This window comes from Pezoporus flaviventris, unplaced genomic scaffold (assembly GCF_033815535.1).
Source record: "Pezoporus flaviventris isolate CSIRO_AGI_PZ_B2104156 unplaced genomic scaffold, CSIRO_AGI_Pfla_v1 ptg000031l, whole genome shotgun sequence".
Taxonomy (NCBI): domain Eukaryota; kingdom Metazoa; phylum Chordata; class Aves; order Psittaciformes; family Psittacidae; genus Pezoporus; species Pezoporus flaviventris.
Genome location: NW_026892579.1, coordinates 57,805,228 through 57,822,687, shown reverse-complemented (window position 1 = coordinate 57,822,687; position 17,460 = coordinate 57,805,228). Strand labels below are relative to the sequence as shown.

The window sequence follows — 17,460 nt, the reverse complement described above, 5'->3', positions numbered from 1 at the left end:
ATTTAAATACTGTACATGAGTGTAAGAACTATATTGTACCATTAGCCATAAAGACAGATGGGCAAGTAGATACATACGAAATTACATGACTGACTATTTCCATGCTCCAACTAATGCACGTCTAATATCAGGTTATTATGTACTGATCGCAATAATCAGGTTTATGGAGTTCTGTATTACACAGATAACATGCACGATACCTGCTGGTTTGCTGCATCCTGTATAAATTCCAAAGATATAATCCAGCTATTAAATTCTTATCACTTTCAAGAGTTAACCTGGGGCATTACCTTTTTGTTTAATTGCTTCCTTTGACACATCATAAAATGACATGATGAGATTTAATAGAATCATTAATCACTTTGTATTTTAATAAATCACTCCATAGTAAGTGACTAAACTCTTACATATTTCACTCTGCTCAGTTTTTTTCATAACTCCACCAAAAGCTTAAAGCAAGCTTGCAGGTTGACATCAAACTGCAAAGTCAGGGCCCAGTATTTTATCCCATGTAACAAATAAATCAATTGCTGTTTCATTTATGCAAGGCAATAATCTATAAAGAAAAACAAAGCTCCTCTGTCAATGGCAACAAAATTGATTCACATCTCTAAAGGCCACAGAATCAGGTACTCTGCTGAGTATTTCTGACAATCTGATACAACAAATTCTGCTCTCTGCAAAGGTAACTATACGGGGTGGGTGCATTGGCTGTGGCCAGCGGTACAAGGCTCTATAAGGCAAAGTGCTGGGTCCTGCCTTGGGCCATAACAACCCCATGCAACACTCCAGGCTTGGGGAAGAGTGCCTGAAAAGCTGCTCAGCAGAAAAGGACCTGGGGGTGCTGATTGATAGTGGCTGAACATGAGCAGCTCGTGCCCAGGCAGCCGACAAGGCCAACAGCATCCTGGCCTGTATCAGCAATAGTCTGGCAGCAGGGCCAGGGCAGTGATTGTTCCCCTGTACTGGGTACTGGTGAGGCTGCACCTTGAATCCTGTGTTCAGTTCTGGGCCCCTCACTACCACAGAGACATTGAGGTGCTGGAGCGGGGCCAGAAAAGGCGAATGAAGCTGGTGAAGGGTCTGGAGCACAAATGTGATGGGGAACAGCTGAGGGACCTGGGGGTGTTTAGTCTTGAGAAGAGAAGGCTCAGGGGGGACCTTATCGCTCTCTACAACTGCCTGACAGAGGATAGCGCCAGGAAGTGGCTGATGTCTTCACCCAAGCAACAAGCAACAGGACAAGAGGTAACAGCCTCAAGCTGTGCCAGGAGAGGTTTAGACTGGATATTAGAACAATTCCTTCACAGAGAGTGTGGTCAGGCATTGGAATAGGCTGCCCAGGGAAGTGGTAGAATCATCGTTCTGGAAGCACCATCGTTCCTGGAAGCAATGGTTCAAAAACCATGGGGATGAGGCGCTCAGTGACACGGTTTAGTGGTGGGCTTAGCAGTCCTGAGGTAATGGTTGGACTTCATGATCTTAAAGGTCTTATTCAACCTAGTTGATTCTATGAAAATAATATTGTATAATGAAAAGACTTCTTAATATTCAACAATTTAGCGTGCACTTTAAAACAAGTTTTGAACACTGCTGAAAAATAAATGCCAGTGTATTGCCCCTAAACTCCCTGCCAACCACCCGGGATAACAGATAATTCAAATCTTCAAGGATTTCCCTAATGAACAGCCTTACCATGAGTTCAAAGGGCATGGAATATGCTAAGATATTGACACTTTATACTTTGCATATATAAGATAGTTCAGATTTAAAGACAAATCCAGATCACTATTCTTTTTAAAGCCACATTTCTTGTTAGTCTTCAAATGCATCTAGAAACAGAAAAGCCCAAATAAGCTTATGCATATAAGCCTCATCATTTCCTTGCAACAGACATGTAAGTGGCTTCACTATTCTCACTAAAATGCTTTTAATGGAAGCCCAGGGAGCAGCATGCACAGTCCTAATTTCTAGCCAGCTTATAACTGTATTATGCAGTCAGCATTAACAGGTATTTATATGATTATAGTTACAACACAGTTTCTATTGCAACCACCATTTCACCTTTTAGGCTAACATTTCCATGGGTGGTTTCCATAAAAAGTGATGTTTCTGTAAATGTGGCTAATCTTTCATCTATTTTGGATTTGAAGAGGGTAAATACCAGTAAAAAAAACAAACCACATAACAATATATACTTCCCTCACTGTCTAACCCATATCCTCCATTCATTTCCCATAAAAGTCATGAGATGAATTGAATACACCTGACTACTCTTTAGAGAAAAAAAATGCCATCACAAAGAATGACAACCCTAGGAGTAATGGTTAGAGCAACCTTTGAAATTTTCACTGTATGAAAGCCCTCCCTGATAACACAGCACCCAAAACTTCACCACACCTGCAAGCAGATACAAGTAAACACTGAAAATGCACTGCTGGAAACACCTGAAGACAAGAGTTATAAACAGACCTCCTTCCCATCGTCCTTCCTGAAAGCAAATGATAATGAAAATTGCCTTAAAAGCTCAAGGAACAAACTGCCTCCAGTATTTTTCTAAGTATTTTGTCTCACACCTTGCTGTAACACAAACGGATTTGGCAAGACCCATTTTTTCCTGATAACACCCATTTTCTTTACCAACATACCACAGATGCAGAACTACTACAATCGATCCAATAGTCATTATGGTTTTACCTTGACTTGGAAACAGTATTTGGACAAATGGACTGAAGAGTTTGTTGTTCCTCCTCATTTTATTGTGTAAAAAGAATCATCATTCTTAATATTAAGAGATGGGCCCCACTTTCCTATTTCTCTTTCCATAAGCATTTGTCTCTCAGTATAACACTTCAGTATCTCTAAGTTTTAGAGCCTTCTTTCCCTGTCTCCATCCTGCTTGTTCTTTTCTTTTGTTCTGGTAAGATATCTTAGTGTTCAAAAGTAACATTCAGGTGAGAAACCAATAGCAGGGAACTGTGCAAAGCACAGGCCATCATCTTATAGTTCTACAGTGAGATCCCTAGATAATAATTTCTCCAAATCTCAAGATCAGTGGAGCACTTTGGTCTGACAGTAAAAGCTGAGCCAGTCTCACACTGCCCTAGCGACTGCGGTAGCTGCTTCTCTAGAAATATGCTAGAGCCCTCAACAAGCTCAGTCCTACAAACCTTTCTCTGCAGTCCCACTCATTAGCTTCTTCCTGTGACCCTAACCACATGCCTGAAAACAGACAACTCTTCTGGGCTCAGCAAAGGGAAAACCAACAAGGAATGTGTCTCTTAACTTTTTCCGTTCTCTGCTAATCAGTCCATCATCAGCCCATTCCACAAAGAGCTCTGTCAAACACTATATCCTATCTGCAGTGTATAAGGTGTTTTCAGAAGACTGAAGACAGGTAAGCCTTCTCCAGTAGCTTAGGTTATCTTCAGAGTTATTTGTGTATGTCTTGTAACAGGAATGAAAGACATATCAGCAAACAAGGCACTGCCCCATCTCCTCATTAGCAGCCAGAGAGAGTGGGGAAGATCTTCAGACTGTTAGCCCTTTCCTCCTTTCCTTCCACATGCCTCCTCCCTAAGCTTTCCTGTCTTTTGAAGCTTGCCTTTCAATTAGATCACTTCATACCAGCCTTAATCTTCAGTCTTTCTTCTTGGGGAATAACTACTTAGGGGCTGTCATATTGAATCAGATCAAATGATGACAGGGTCTGTGATCTTCCTCTATCAGTGACCTATAGCAGATGCTCTGAGTACTCCAGCATCTGTCCTCAGCTTTTGTATCTGGCTGTTTGAAGCTGCAGAAGACTCAAAATTTGACCCAATTCTTGTTGCTTTCAATGCTGTTTACAGAAGTCTGATTAGTCTAGAAAATCATATACAGCTCTGATCAGCTTTTGTTGAGCTTCCGGAAATCAGGCAGCTCTGAGCAGAGTGCCAAAGCTGTGCCTGTACATCACCACACCACGCTCAACAGCTCACACTTCCCTGCGAAGCCTCTGGGCTAGAAAGGATTGACTTTTTTCCTTTTTTAAATATATTTTTTACAATTAGTCCCCACACTAATAGTGAACATTTAATTTTGTAGTGTGCAAACATGCTCACTTCCATGAGCTTTTGATTCTTATATGTGACACACAACATTGTCTTCTCTACAGGGCTGTTTCTCCCTCCTATACAATCAATATTCTCCATAGTGTCCAGTCAAGCCACTAGCCTCTCCTAAACTGAAACAAGTAAGTTCTGAACCTTGATTTGCTCTTTGCTGTGGGAAATTGCTTTACTGAAGTTTTTTTTTCCTTCTCTAAGACACGATATTGGCTCTGCTGCAGTGTTCCTGCTAGTGCATTATAAAATCAGCATATGATTGACTCAGGCTTTCAAGAAAGATAATATTGGATTTATTCTGAGAGATATATGTAGGGATGGGAATACTTTCAGCAATACAACTCTCTTTTTATCATCTGTTTTTTTCTTATTTTACTCTATTTTTTGTGTGCTTAGAAAGCTATGCCTTTTAAAAATATCTTTTACAAACTTGGGAAAGAACAGCTGGAAATCTTCCCTGTTGTTGCAATAGTACATTAGTGTGATAAACAGTGTCTATTACTGACAAAATGAGTGGGTTTTGTAATCCAATGAAGCAAAGTGCATGCTTACTCCAGAAGAAGAAAGAGTTTTGCTTGGGAAGTTCAATTTGTGTTTAAGCTAAAAAACTAATGATGTTGCTACTTATTTCCTCACAGGAGAACTGATGTTCACTTCACTTCACTAAAAGCACTGGGCTTGCCTGGCAGTAAAAACTCCTCTCAGTTGATAGAGGTATGTGTACAGAAAGCCATGGAAAAGTATACAAGCTTTCATACATGATGGCTAAACCTTGCTAATGCAAAAAATTAACTTCTGGAGTGCAACCATGGAAACAACAAAAAATGGGAATTCAGCCTCGTTTTCTGACATCTGTGGATCTTTCCACGAAAGCACTACAAATCATGGACTTAAAATGCACAATAGGTTTGTTGCTTCACATTGTTTCTTTCTCCACATTTTGGTTGAAAAACCCACAGCATAACCAAACGCCAACATAGAGCATGGCAAAGGAAGGACTTAAAACTTTGGGAACAGATGGAACTTTTTGTTATTAGCACTTCAGCTGTCTGGATGGGCAGGAGCTAGAGCTAGTCAAGGGAAGCTGAATCAATACATCCATTTGATGCTTTTCCCCACATGACTCCAGAGCATTATAAAATCTTACCAACAGCCCATTATGAAGTGAAATGAAACAAAAAGTTTTTATTTATTTGAAATTACTTTTCTAAATGAAGGTTATAGTCTCATCAATACTTAGCTCTGCCTGCCTAAGAATAACAAATACACTGTTGGAAACAGGCTAACACCCAAAATAGGGATGTGCAGATAAGACAAAATATCTTGTCTGTTGACTGATCACAGGCACTTTGCTAGCCAGCTCTCAAGTGTCCAGGGTGACTACTGGAGAGGATATTCTTAACATTCTCATCAGCACTTGAAACCTCGACTTATCTGCTAATCCCACCAGCAACACATTTCAACAGCCACTTACGAATGCACAGCCACTACTGTGTGAATCATTTCCCAAAACACGTAGCTGTCTATTCTGGAGTCTGCTCTTTCCCTTTCCTGCACGTCTATTTCAAACAGCACTGCTGCCCTAATTTGTTATCTGTGATTGCTACAAAGCTCTGTCAGAGCAAACTGCTCCCATCAGTGGGCTCTGCCAGTGTGGACACAGAGTCAGCAGCTTCCCTTAGCTTCTCGGGTTGTAATGAAAGAGGACAAGTACTGTTTGTTAAACAACATGCCCATGCTAAGTGTGCTTACTGCAAAGTGCCAGATATTCAACAGTCACTCTCCTTTGCATATCAGTGGCTTCTAAAAAGACTGACAGAACTGCAAGATGAGCAGCAGTCTTTGTCTTACCTTTACTGCTTTCAGTATTTTCAACTCCTTCCTTCCAGAGGAAGGAACAACATAAATACCTGACTTGTAAGTCAGCTCCCAAAAAGGCTGCTGGAGGGTGCTATTACATACTTCCCTTCCCACTACTCCAGCAATGACTAGCCAACGCAACAGCTGTGCAAAAACCAGCTAGTTCTTTTTGACCAACTTTGCCCAGAACATACCAGCTACAGAAGTGCCAGCTCTCTGGGTGTTAGGACATACCCCACTCTACAGCTTGAGCGCTGCTGTAGCACTGAGCCAACACCATATTCTGCCTGTGATCACGTATCACTCAGCTCATTTATCCAGCACACTGCTGGTCTCAGAGATAGAGCACTGCTGGTACATTACCTAGCTTGCTTAAAAAGCACTGCTCCGTACTACACCTGCATATCCTCACAGAGATAAAAGTGGGTTTGACCACTTAACAGGCCTTCATGATGAGGAGCCAGAGGATCAATTAGAACAGATTTACATTAAAAGCTGCCTGACCACATGATGCCTCTTTGTGCGATCCCAGTGCTTTGATTCTAACACCCAGTGCTCACTCCCCCAGAGATCAGTATGTACCACTGCCAGAAGGCACAGCCACAGGGTGGTCATTCATGCTCCTACCAGACCAACCCTTGCAATGGGCAGGCTCATTTTTGGGAGGAGAAGTCCAATGAACACATCCGCCTGCAGGGTAAAACGAAGCTTACGGCAATACCAAGCACCAGCTCCAGAGGCCCTTCCCTCATCTCACTATATGGTCCTAGCCCTGAGTCTCAGTGGCACAACTGTAAGATTGTCATGCTGTGCTACTCAACACAACCCTGAAGTGGTGCAGGTAGGAATAAAAAGGTAGTGTGAGGCGGCAGGAGAAGGCTGAGAGACACTTTTACTCCAAGACCACAAAGCTGCACCCAAAAAACCCAATTTCTCCTTCCTCAGGTAACATGTTATCACATACACAAGAACTGTGCGCATTTCTGCTTCACTTTAAATGTTCCAAATATCGAGCAACATTTACTGCATTACATAACCATATTCATATTATACAGACAGGCAGCATAGTCACATAATTGTGCTAAAGTTCTTAATTCAAGCAGAGACCCTCAAAGCATGCCAAGGCAAACAATTTTTGCTAGTGAACTTTTGAACTTCAGTCGAACACTATGTATCTACTAAGAGGAGACACAAGTTTATGACAGTTAGCATCACTGCCAACCTGGGACATTTCTATTCATTGGTGATCCCAAGGGGAAAAGAAAAAAGGAAGAAAAAAAAAAAAGAGAGAGAAACTCCTTTTTTAGGCTTAATGAGCCAAGTAATAAATTCACATTCTAAAGCTAATCAAAAGCCACTTCCAAGCAGTGGCTCAGGGAAGTCCTCAAGACAAAGGAATTATAAATATTACTAATTAGAAAAAAAGTACGTTACTGTTGCCCTCAGCTGTAAAGGGAGCAGTTATAAATAACAACCACCAGAGTGTACCTGGAGACACCAGAGCAAAGAACAGGAACAAACTAATGGAATGAAAATCCCAGAAATCTTCAGCCTCCAGGGCAGCCTCCTACACTGTCACACATGCAAAGCTGCATTGTTATCTTTCTGCAGAAAAGGCTTTGCCCAATGATATCTGGGAAATAAGTTCTAGCATAACCATCAGTTTCTCCTCCTGCTTCACAGCCACACAAAAAGCTTCTTTTTTAATAGAAAAAATCCAGCTCCTAAAAAAAATCCCCGTAAAATCTCATAGCTCTCTGTACTATTCCAGTACCCTGCATTCACTCATTTGTGTGGCATACTAAATACTGTGAAATTGAGAGCTGGATTCTGTTTCCTAGTCAATAGCATAAGAAATAGGGTCACTGCACTGCACCTGAACAAGGAAGTCTAGAAATGACTGTGTTGTGACAACTTCTGGCGGACAGTATTTAAAGAAAACCAACCAGACTAACCCACGCCAAGCCCTTACACATGTACTACGTGCGCAGTTACGCATGTTCTAAATTCTATGCCAGTGACTCGCCATAATCAGCTCAATGGGATATTTCAGTGCGTTAACTAAACTACAAAAGTAAGCTCTGGCAGGGAACAGACCATCCTTCTCTCCCAGATTTAAGCTGAGGACATAAGGCTGTGCAGTTAATGACTTAAACCCAGAAAGATTAGGCCTTGCCATTATAATCTGACATTTCCAAATAGCATTTTCCTATGCTGTTTATGAAATAGAAAAGATTTTGCTTTAAAACCCCCATACCTTAAAGAGCGTCACAGTAATTTCAACATTCTCAGGAACAGGCCATACCACCACCCCGCGGTACGGGTTCTTGATTCCAGGCTGCCAGCTGTGAGCCTGAAGGAAGAAGAGAAACAGTTATCTTAAAGCCATTATAAAAGTGCTGATTCAATTCCCACAGGACCCAGTGCATGTAAGTAGAAATAATATGTCACTGACTCCGAAAAGGCTGTGTTCCAAAATGTATGACTCTACTGAGGACCATAAAGGACATCATTAAGAATGACAGTAAGAAAACTCAGATCACTAACGGGCTTGGCTGGATTTTTTTTTCCAGTGATTTAAAGCTGTTTCTCACAAAGTCCTAAATTCTGGTTTTGTGAGTACATAGAACAGGTCAGGGCACTCAGAGCCTTGCAAAAAAAATGAGGCCATAAAGCCAGATATTCTTCAGCAAGCGAAGTTTTATTTTTGTTTTACCCAGATGAAGGAATGCTTTTATTTAAAGAGCGAATGAGTACAGCACTTAGTGCAGGCTTAACATTTACACCTAAATAAAGCAAAAAGACAGCTTTACTTAAGAAAAAGAAAAGTGAAAACAATGATTTATAATACATATTAAAAGCTATTAAAACATTGACATTCTTAAGGATTGATATGTTATGGTACCTACACCTAAAAGAAGCTAATGAAAACAACAGTTGGACTGAGAACTTGTCTGCCTTTCAGTATCAATTTGGATTCATGTATAGTCTTCACTTACATTTTAACATTTAGTGCTAGAAAAAGAACCAAAACATGCGAGCATTTCTGTTTTAGAATAAGCATACTTTTTTCCAAGCTCAACTTAACGTATTTTGTGATGCCATAAAACAAATGACGGAGGGATGCTGATGCTCAAGTACTGCTGAGGAGCAGCGGCACTATTAGAAATCTGTGGAATTTTTACCAGAAAAGAACATACAATCTATTTCCTGTTACCTGAAGCCAATTAACTTGGGTTTTGTTTTGTGTTTTTCTTTTCTATTTTTAATCCTACAGCATCATTCATTGCAGTTTTATCCTCCTTACAACACTTGGAACTTTAGCTTAAGAGCGCTTACTAAACTAAAGTTTTGCTTATTAAGGTTAGTAGGACTTGTGCCTCAGGTTCTCAGGCACCCTCAGGTAACCTGAGCAACTTTAAACATGACTTTTCTACACCAAAGTGGGAGACAAAGGTGGTGAAACAGTCGGATTCACAGAGAGGCAAAAATTCTCTGCTGCTGGGTACTATAACCAGTGCGTGCTCCCGATGCCAGGTTCATATGTGACAGCCCCACCATATGTGGCAGCTGCTTCATAAGCCCTCCTGCATTCACAGCTGGACTTCCACTGGAGTGTTCGGCATCACAGGTACCATCAGTGTACTCACTCTTCCTCTAGTCCCTCAATTCTCACAGAGCAGAGGTCTGCAGATTAACTGCAGGTGACAATAACCACTAAGGCAGCAGGGACGAGGAGAGGAAGGACAAAAGGAGAGACAGGAGCTGGGAAGAGATGTGAAGCTGAGGAATGGGGAAGCAGCTGACAGAATCCAGCATGCACAGCCACTAGAGGAGAGAGCCCTACCTGTCTCCACAGCTACAGGTACACAGCGCACACATTTCCATCCCCTTATTTTTACTGTCTTGCTATACATTGCCAGCTCTGCTGTGATTTTATCACAAGTCTTTCCATCTTTGCTGCACTGATTAAAACTCCAGCTCCCTAAGACGCCTAGTTAGATTAGAATTTGCAGTAAGTCTCTATGCTTTGTGCTTGCAGAGTAAACTTTAATAACATGACTTGAGGCATCTGAAGAAAGGAATTTTAAAAAAGGCAACATGAAAGAATCCAACTTCTACTATTTTGAAGTCCGCAAATTTCAGCCTAATCTCATTACTCTAAAGCAGGCCTGGATGTATTTCTGAATAGCTGAGCAAACAACACTGTTCATAGCTTTACTCCGCAAGCGTATTTCATAAGAAAAAGATGTTTTGTGAGCAGCAACACACACCACAGCAGTCGTACCTCTACCACAGCCACTCAGGCATCTCCCTTTCACGGGACCCGCAATTCCCAGGATTGTTCTCAGCTTGCCTGAACAATATTCAGCAGGCACAAGGCAGAGATCAGAGCCAGCCTGTCCTCATGTTGCACCCTATAGGATAAATCAACTTCTCCTCTGTAGGAGCACTCCATCCTCTTTCCAAATACCAATTTTCACAAAGCTAATAGGAGCTCATGGCGTGTCTGGAACCTGCATTTTCCTGCTGCTTTTGACCAATCCTGACAAATATGTCAGACTTTTGATGTCCAAGGTCCAGGCACTGACAGGCTGCTCAGCCGAGGATCGCTTGTTCCATTTATAAATAAAAACTAGAAAATGACCATTCACTGGTGCAGGCAACGCTTTACTTCAAGTCCTTGATCAGCATTGCTTCCCACCAGGAAAGTTCGTGAAACACAATAAACACACACATGGATATATATGTTTTTCTGTCACTGAAAGCGATAACCAGGAGGCAAGCCCTAGCTAGTGAGCTTTCAAAGCAAAGCTGCTCTGAATGTTATTAAGTCCACCTTTGGCTTTGAAAAAATAAACACTGTAGCACACAAACAGCATGACAGAAAAAGGTAACATCAGAAGGAGAAAGGGAAAGGGGAAAGCAAAGGGAGGAAAACACAGAGGAAGAGCTAACAACAACAATTTAAAATTAACATCGAAAATGTTATTCTAACACATATTTCCCATGTCAGTGACCTCTGTGCTGCCGTTTCTTGAAGTTACATCTGGCCTATGTTAAAAAACCTTTTCGGCTTCCAAACTATAAGCCTGGTCCTTGATGTGTGATCTGTCAGGCCACTTCCGCAAAGCAGAATTCCTAACACTTCCAGACAGGGGACTGCTGTCAAGGCTCAGTCAGTCAATGTATTAAGGTGAAGCACTGCATCCGTGAAGTACGTTTCCACCCTAATCCTCACCTCTAACTTGATTTCCCCTTGGGTTGTGCCTTCTAGGCCCACTTTTTTCTCATCTCCTATTATCCTTCACTAGCCGTGTCCATTGTTTCTGAAGCTAAGGCAACAGAAGTGGCTAAGCAGAAGTGACCTCCACCAGCAGCAGGTTCCTCAATCACAGCCCTCCCTTTGCCAGACTTATCTGATGTATCCAAGGGACAAGAGCCATGGCCTGGAAAAAGAAGCAGGAATGCTCTGTTGCATTTCAAGGAGAAAGGCAACTCCTCTCCTCCCTGCCAGTGGAAAATGACAGGACACAGCATAGCATGAAAGTCCTTTTAAATCAGGAAACAGGAGCTACAGGAGGGGTTGCTGAAATACCCTATAAATAGAGTAGGGCTGTGAATGACATTGTCCAACCTACAGCATTGCTCTGGCACAAAACTGAGGACTGTTTAAGAAAGGACGTGGAAGTGAGCCTACAGATTCACATGGGCGCTTCAAGCTACCCAGTTTTGAGATGTTTCCCCAGGTTTCTCTCTAAAATAACAGCAGTTACAATCCCATACAGCCAGCTTTGCAAGGTACCGGACAACATCACTGTACGTGATGTTGTGAACATCATAACTGTTCTGCTGGCTTGAAATGGAAAGACACCTCTGCAGTTTCGGCCTCTGGTTTCAATGAGAAGGGAAGAGTCTTTAAAAATAGATCAGAATCAGCAACTTACAGGGGCCAGATAATCAAAATGTTCAGAGCTCCATATTATAAAGCACATAGAACACACCAAAGGGCTTACAAACTGTACCCCAAATTACTGAGACACTTCTGAAAGTACCAAATCTGTTGTCAAGCAGCCTTCAATAAATAGTCAATAACTTCAAACACAAAGACAGCACTCTGACAGTTGTCTCCATTCTCAATATTTGGTACTGCTTAAGCTATTATCAGCAAGGTCAGTCTCTCCACTCTTGCCAAGTGTCCACTTCTTGCTTGTACGAAACAGCAGAGTCTCTCACACCTCTCACCTCATGCATGGTCTAGACAAACTGAAGTCTTGTTCTCCAGTACTTTCTGCTGGAAAGCACAAGAGTGGCCTTAATTTTATGAGTGGCTTAATCGTGGAAGTAACGTTTCCCAGCCCTGCTGAAACTCTTGTACTAAACTATCTAGTTCAACTGATGGCAATACATTGATTGAATAGAAGATGAGACTAGCTCACTTGAGGGCTGCCTTTTGTGCACCACTTTTCCTTATAATTACCCATCAGGGGCTGACCTTGACCTTATGAAATTGCCTCCCACTCTGCAGGCAAATTTGGTCTCCAAAATACAAATAACATTTCTGCAGAACTTGGAACACAGCAGGCAATTTGTAAATACTGTTATTTTTGAAGCATTCTCCTCCAATCTAAAAAGCCTCAGTTACTATCAATTCTCTGCAATATAAAGTGTATAAACATTTGTAAAACCAGTGTCAGACAAGGAGTTTTTTGGGTAGAAAACCCAACTAAATCTACATCAGATTTTTTTTAGCCAGTTCCTGGGGAAGGGGAAAAACAACAAAACATGAAAAAGACTGAACATAAACCTTCCCTTACAGTCACCGCTCAACTATCTAGGTAATAGCATATAAACAAAGTGATCTTTTAAATCTGAATAAAACCAGATAAAGTTGAAGACAGTCCCAAACCACAAATTTTGATTCCAAACATGAAGTTAATAAATGTCATCACCAGCTGCTCATCACTTCATGCAGAAGAAAATAACGCAGATGCAGGCAAATCGGCTAACTATAGTACATTATGGAAGTCACTTTCCCAGCCCCTGTATGTGTGGGATTTCATGACCTGGCACATGTGCCATTTCTATCATGACCAACTCACACTTTCTTGTCTCTACAAAAACCTTTCCTGACTCATCAAAACTAATATACCACATTATTTCAAGAGCCTGTCCTTACAGATGCTTTATGTTACCCATCTGCTTTCTCCCTTCTTCACTACCAACTCGTCTCATCCTGCCTCTGTTGTGCAGGATAATTGCATGCTACTGTCCTATAAGATCTTAGAGCTGACCATAATATTTTAAGCCTGCTGCAAATTATGGAACAGTTTATACTTACGAATCAAAACATATTCCTGTAGCCAAGCCCTCAATATTGTTTTTTTTTAAAAGCAAGAGTCAGAAACAGACCTACCATTGCTCCCCACCTGCAGCCCCAGGAGTGGCTTTAATGGGAGCCAGTGAGCTGCTGCCCCTTTTCTTTCCCTGATAAAACTCTTGCCAAGTGCCTACGATCAGACCAGCTCTGCTACTTGTCTCTGTGACAGGCTTCTCAGGGCACAGGAACCAAGCAGGAGCTTGACTGGTTCCAATAGCACCTAGGGCTGCTTATCTTGTAAGAATAATCCCTCTTCTTCAGCGTTATCCAGACAGAACACAGACAGGAAGAGGAAAGAAATAATGAATATTTTCCTTGAAGAGGAGCTGACCTTAAGCAGGCAGATCTTTCATCTGGTGCCTCCATGCCAGCAGCATGGCTTGTGAAGATCAAGCACTGATCCAGTGTGCTCTATGTGATGAGTCCCACCAAAACCATATATTCTCTGGGGGCAGCCAGAGATCAGTATGATCCCACTGCTAACAGACCTACTGGAAAAGCTATGGATTAGGAAAAGCTGCTAATTCCCCCCCACCAAAGGAAACTTCAACTGGCAGTTTGTGGATGGCTTCCTGTTCTTCCTCTGTATCATAGCTCAGCATCACAAAGGGAGGAGACAAATTAAAGACCATACTCCAGACTACAGCTGCATCCCCATGATACTCTTGAAATCACTGCGCTTGGCCCTCCAATTAAGAGAGGCTGGGCACCAGAATAACACTCCTATCGCACTCCCACCCTGGGATGCAGTCCAAAGGAGGAAGTTCAAAGCCCTGGAAACACCAGGCAGCCTTTGTTCAACCCACTGATGTCAGTGTCCCTTGAGAGGAGGGACAAGGAAACTAGCAGATTCCCACAGGTCTTCCTTTGAACGTCTTCAATTCATCAGGATGCACATGTTACAACTAGAACTAAGCATCCATGTATTACTGATGAAAAACTACAGAAACCCCGATAAGCTTGGCAAATGAGCAAAAACTCATCTTCACTAAGAAACAGATTCTCTAGCACTGGGATAGCTGTTCAAGCTTAATTTCACACATACTCATTCAGGATATATTCCTTAAATGTATGATTCATGCTGTTTCTTTCACCAAACTTTGCCTTATTCAGAGCCCACAACAGGTGATGCTCAGATGAAGAGCTACCTCCCCTTCTCACCAAGCCCTTCCTGGCCTTACCTATTGGGCTTCTTATTTAAAACAAACACACACCCCAACAAGACCCTGAACACAGTGTATTCAGTGGGGTGTATTTTTCTCATGGTTTTCTAGGACATCCACCACCATACACCTCAAAATGTCACAAAAACTTAACTTTATGGGGTGCCTGTAAAAAGGAAAGATATTATAGTCCCAAATTTCCAAGCCCTGAAAGAACAGCTGATTTCCACTGATTTGGTATGGTCTGCTTAAATCACAAATGACTTAACTTTATAGGGATTAAGCATGAAATCTTCTGTTTTGTCTTCCAAAGCAGACTTTTTCACTTTAGCTGTTAATGGCTGCTCAACACTGATGCAAATCAGATCCCATGACCCAGACACCCACAAAATAGAAAGACACATCAAATCTGGCTTTAGTACTCTATCCAGCCTCAGCCAGGAACTTTGTAGATGACAATGGGACAAAACTGAACTCCCCAAGGCAGCATTTAACTATGTAACAGTGAGACAGTCTTTTCTGTTCATGCTGTATATATATACCTTCTTTAACAAACACCCTCCAGCTTCATTGATTAAGCAGTTCCACTCCCCACTCAGTCCTCAAGCTCTCCCTTACCACTGTCTGCTGGCAGCAACGCTGTAAAAATCTAGCTGTAAGTGCCTTATTGAAAACTATAACATATGCCCAAAATGGTACAAACTAACCATCAGAATGACTCATCCTATTTTTGACCACTTACATTTGCAACCCAATATAATTTAGTTACTTTACCAACAAAGTGAGAAGCTCCGGGAGTGCCATTACAGAACTGTGCTGGTCCCAGGCAGCCACCAGCACATCAGAATCACAACATGCCTCTGTAACCCCAGTCATTGAAGAAGCTGGTAATGACAGGCAAGCCAATGAAGTAGCCAGAAGAGGCAACAGATTGCCAAGGACAGCAACATATGTGACCCAACTGCTGCTTTATTCATGGTATGTCCTTGAAAAAAAGCTGGGCATGCTGCTGTGGACAAGGGATCCTTTTCACTCCCCGTCCCCATTTCTCTTGAAGCTGCTCTTACTGTTAAAGTCCTACCCCTGTTCCCACTATTGTCCCTTCTCTGTGTTTAAACAGTTTTTGATAAACTTGCAGCAGAAGTGCTGAAATCACAGGCAAGGCACCTTCTTTCAGCTTTGATACAAAAAGGATCTTTGAAGAATAATTCTGTCAGGCTCTCAGAAGCAAGTGCAAATTTAATTCTTCAGAGGTGTATTATTCAACCATATGCCTGTATGTGTTCACAGGAAGAGCAGAAAGTACCTCCTTGACATCACGGCAACATCTCTTTTCAAATTGAAATTTCTTAGTTCAAAGCCTAGGAACGCGAGAGCATCTCAGTGAAATGAAGGTAAACATATTTACAACACGTTTTTCCCTTCTTCTACATTAGAACAAAGGCATTCCTCCCTCACTGAAGAAATGAAAGGGCAAATCCAAAATCCCAGGGCCTGAAAACCTGTGGCCAACATGCCAGTGTGACAAGCTACCAAAGAGGAAAAGTTAAGCAAGTCCACTGCTACAAGCTCCACCTTCAGCCCCACATATCCAACTTCGAAGACAGACAATGGCTCCAGAAAACAGATGATTTGCCCCCTCCCCAAGCTGAAAGTTCATTTTGGCTCTAGGATTGCTCACTAGTTCTGTCAAATATAACAAGATCGCAAATCACCATCTTCTGCAAACCCCTGATACAACAATACCCAACATACAGAGCCATTGTGTCTTGACACCCCTTTAAAAAAGCATCAAAATCAGACTTGCCCAGAGACAGGAGATCCCAGATTAGAGCTGTAACTTAAACCCACATTAAGGCCAGTAACTACTGGATACATTTATGGTCCTGAATCCATCCATCAGACTGCCATTTAGACGCTCTTCCTAAATGGTTATTGCTTTTCATTTTCAACACTGTAACTTAACATATCTACAGCTCCTATCCTACGGTTTCCCATCACTAAAACATTTAGATTAGTGCCCATGTTGTCTCCCATTATTTCTTCTAATTAAGGAACAACTGTAGTTTACTTGGAAAGAAAGTACGTGGGCCAGAAGACATACAAGAATCAGAGAGAACCACAAACATCAGGGCTGCAAAGGACATCAAGAACTCAGCTATCATCTCAATGGTTTAAAGTTATATTAGTTAAGCAGGCCAGCCCCAGCATATGTCCATAGCACCATCATACCATCTTCCAAGTTGCAGCACATTTTTGATTAATGTATCTCTTGTACTTTCCCAGTACAAGACAGCTACTGCAAAGAGTCCAGCCAAGGGCCATGAAAATGTTTAAGGGACTGGGTCACCTCTCATAGGAGAAAAAGCTGAGAGAGCTGGGACTGTTTGGCCTGGAGATGAGAAGGCTCAGGGGAAGGGGGATCTTATTAATGTCTATAAATGCCTGAAGGGAGGTTTGCAAAGATGACAGAGCCAGGATCTTCTCAGTGATGCCCAGCAACAGGGCAGTGAGCACAAAGTAAATCAGGAGGCTCGCTTTGAACATCAGGAACATTTTCTCACAATGAGGATGACCAAGTACTGGTAAAGGTTGCCCTGAGTGTTGAGTCTCCCATGTGGAGATATTCAAAAGCTCTCTGGACACAGTCCTGGGCAACCAACCACCTCTAGGTGGCCCTGCTTGAGAAGGTGTGTTGGACCAGATGTCCTCCAGCAGTCTCTTCCAACCTCAATAATCCTTTGAGTCTGTGAGCTATCTGTAAGGGACATCCTCTGTTATCCACAGTGACCTTAAAGTTCAGAAATCATAACCTCTGAAGAAGTCTTTACAACATATTTACAGTAAGGTAAGACCTCATCTCTCTCCTCTTCTCAAAGAAGCTGAAAACCATTACCGTTTTGTACTCACTGAGCCCAGTGTCCATAAAAAATAAAACAAAAGGAAATAT

The 17,460-nt window shown here is 42.0% G+C and overlaps 1 protein-coding gene across 9 annotated transcripts in view; it reads right to left on the bottom strand.

Moving 5' to 3' along the window:
• The window catches only part of EHBP1 (EH domain binding protein 1), a 226,647-nt gene that overhangs the window by 173,407 nt on the left and 35,780 nt on the right, over positions 1-17,460 (bottom strand). For all 9 annotated transcript variants that reach the window (XM_061461391.1, XM_061461386.1, XM_061461387.1 and 6 more), the window contains exon 4: positions 8,224-8,319. In XM_061461391.1, coding sequence (XP_061317375.1) covers positions 8,224-8,319 — 96 coding nt within the window. The remainder of the gene's footprint in view (positions 1-8,223; positions 8,320-17,460) is intronic.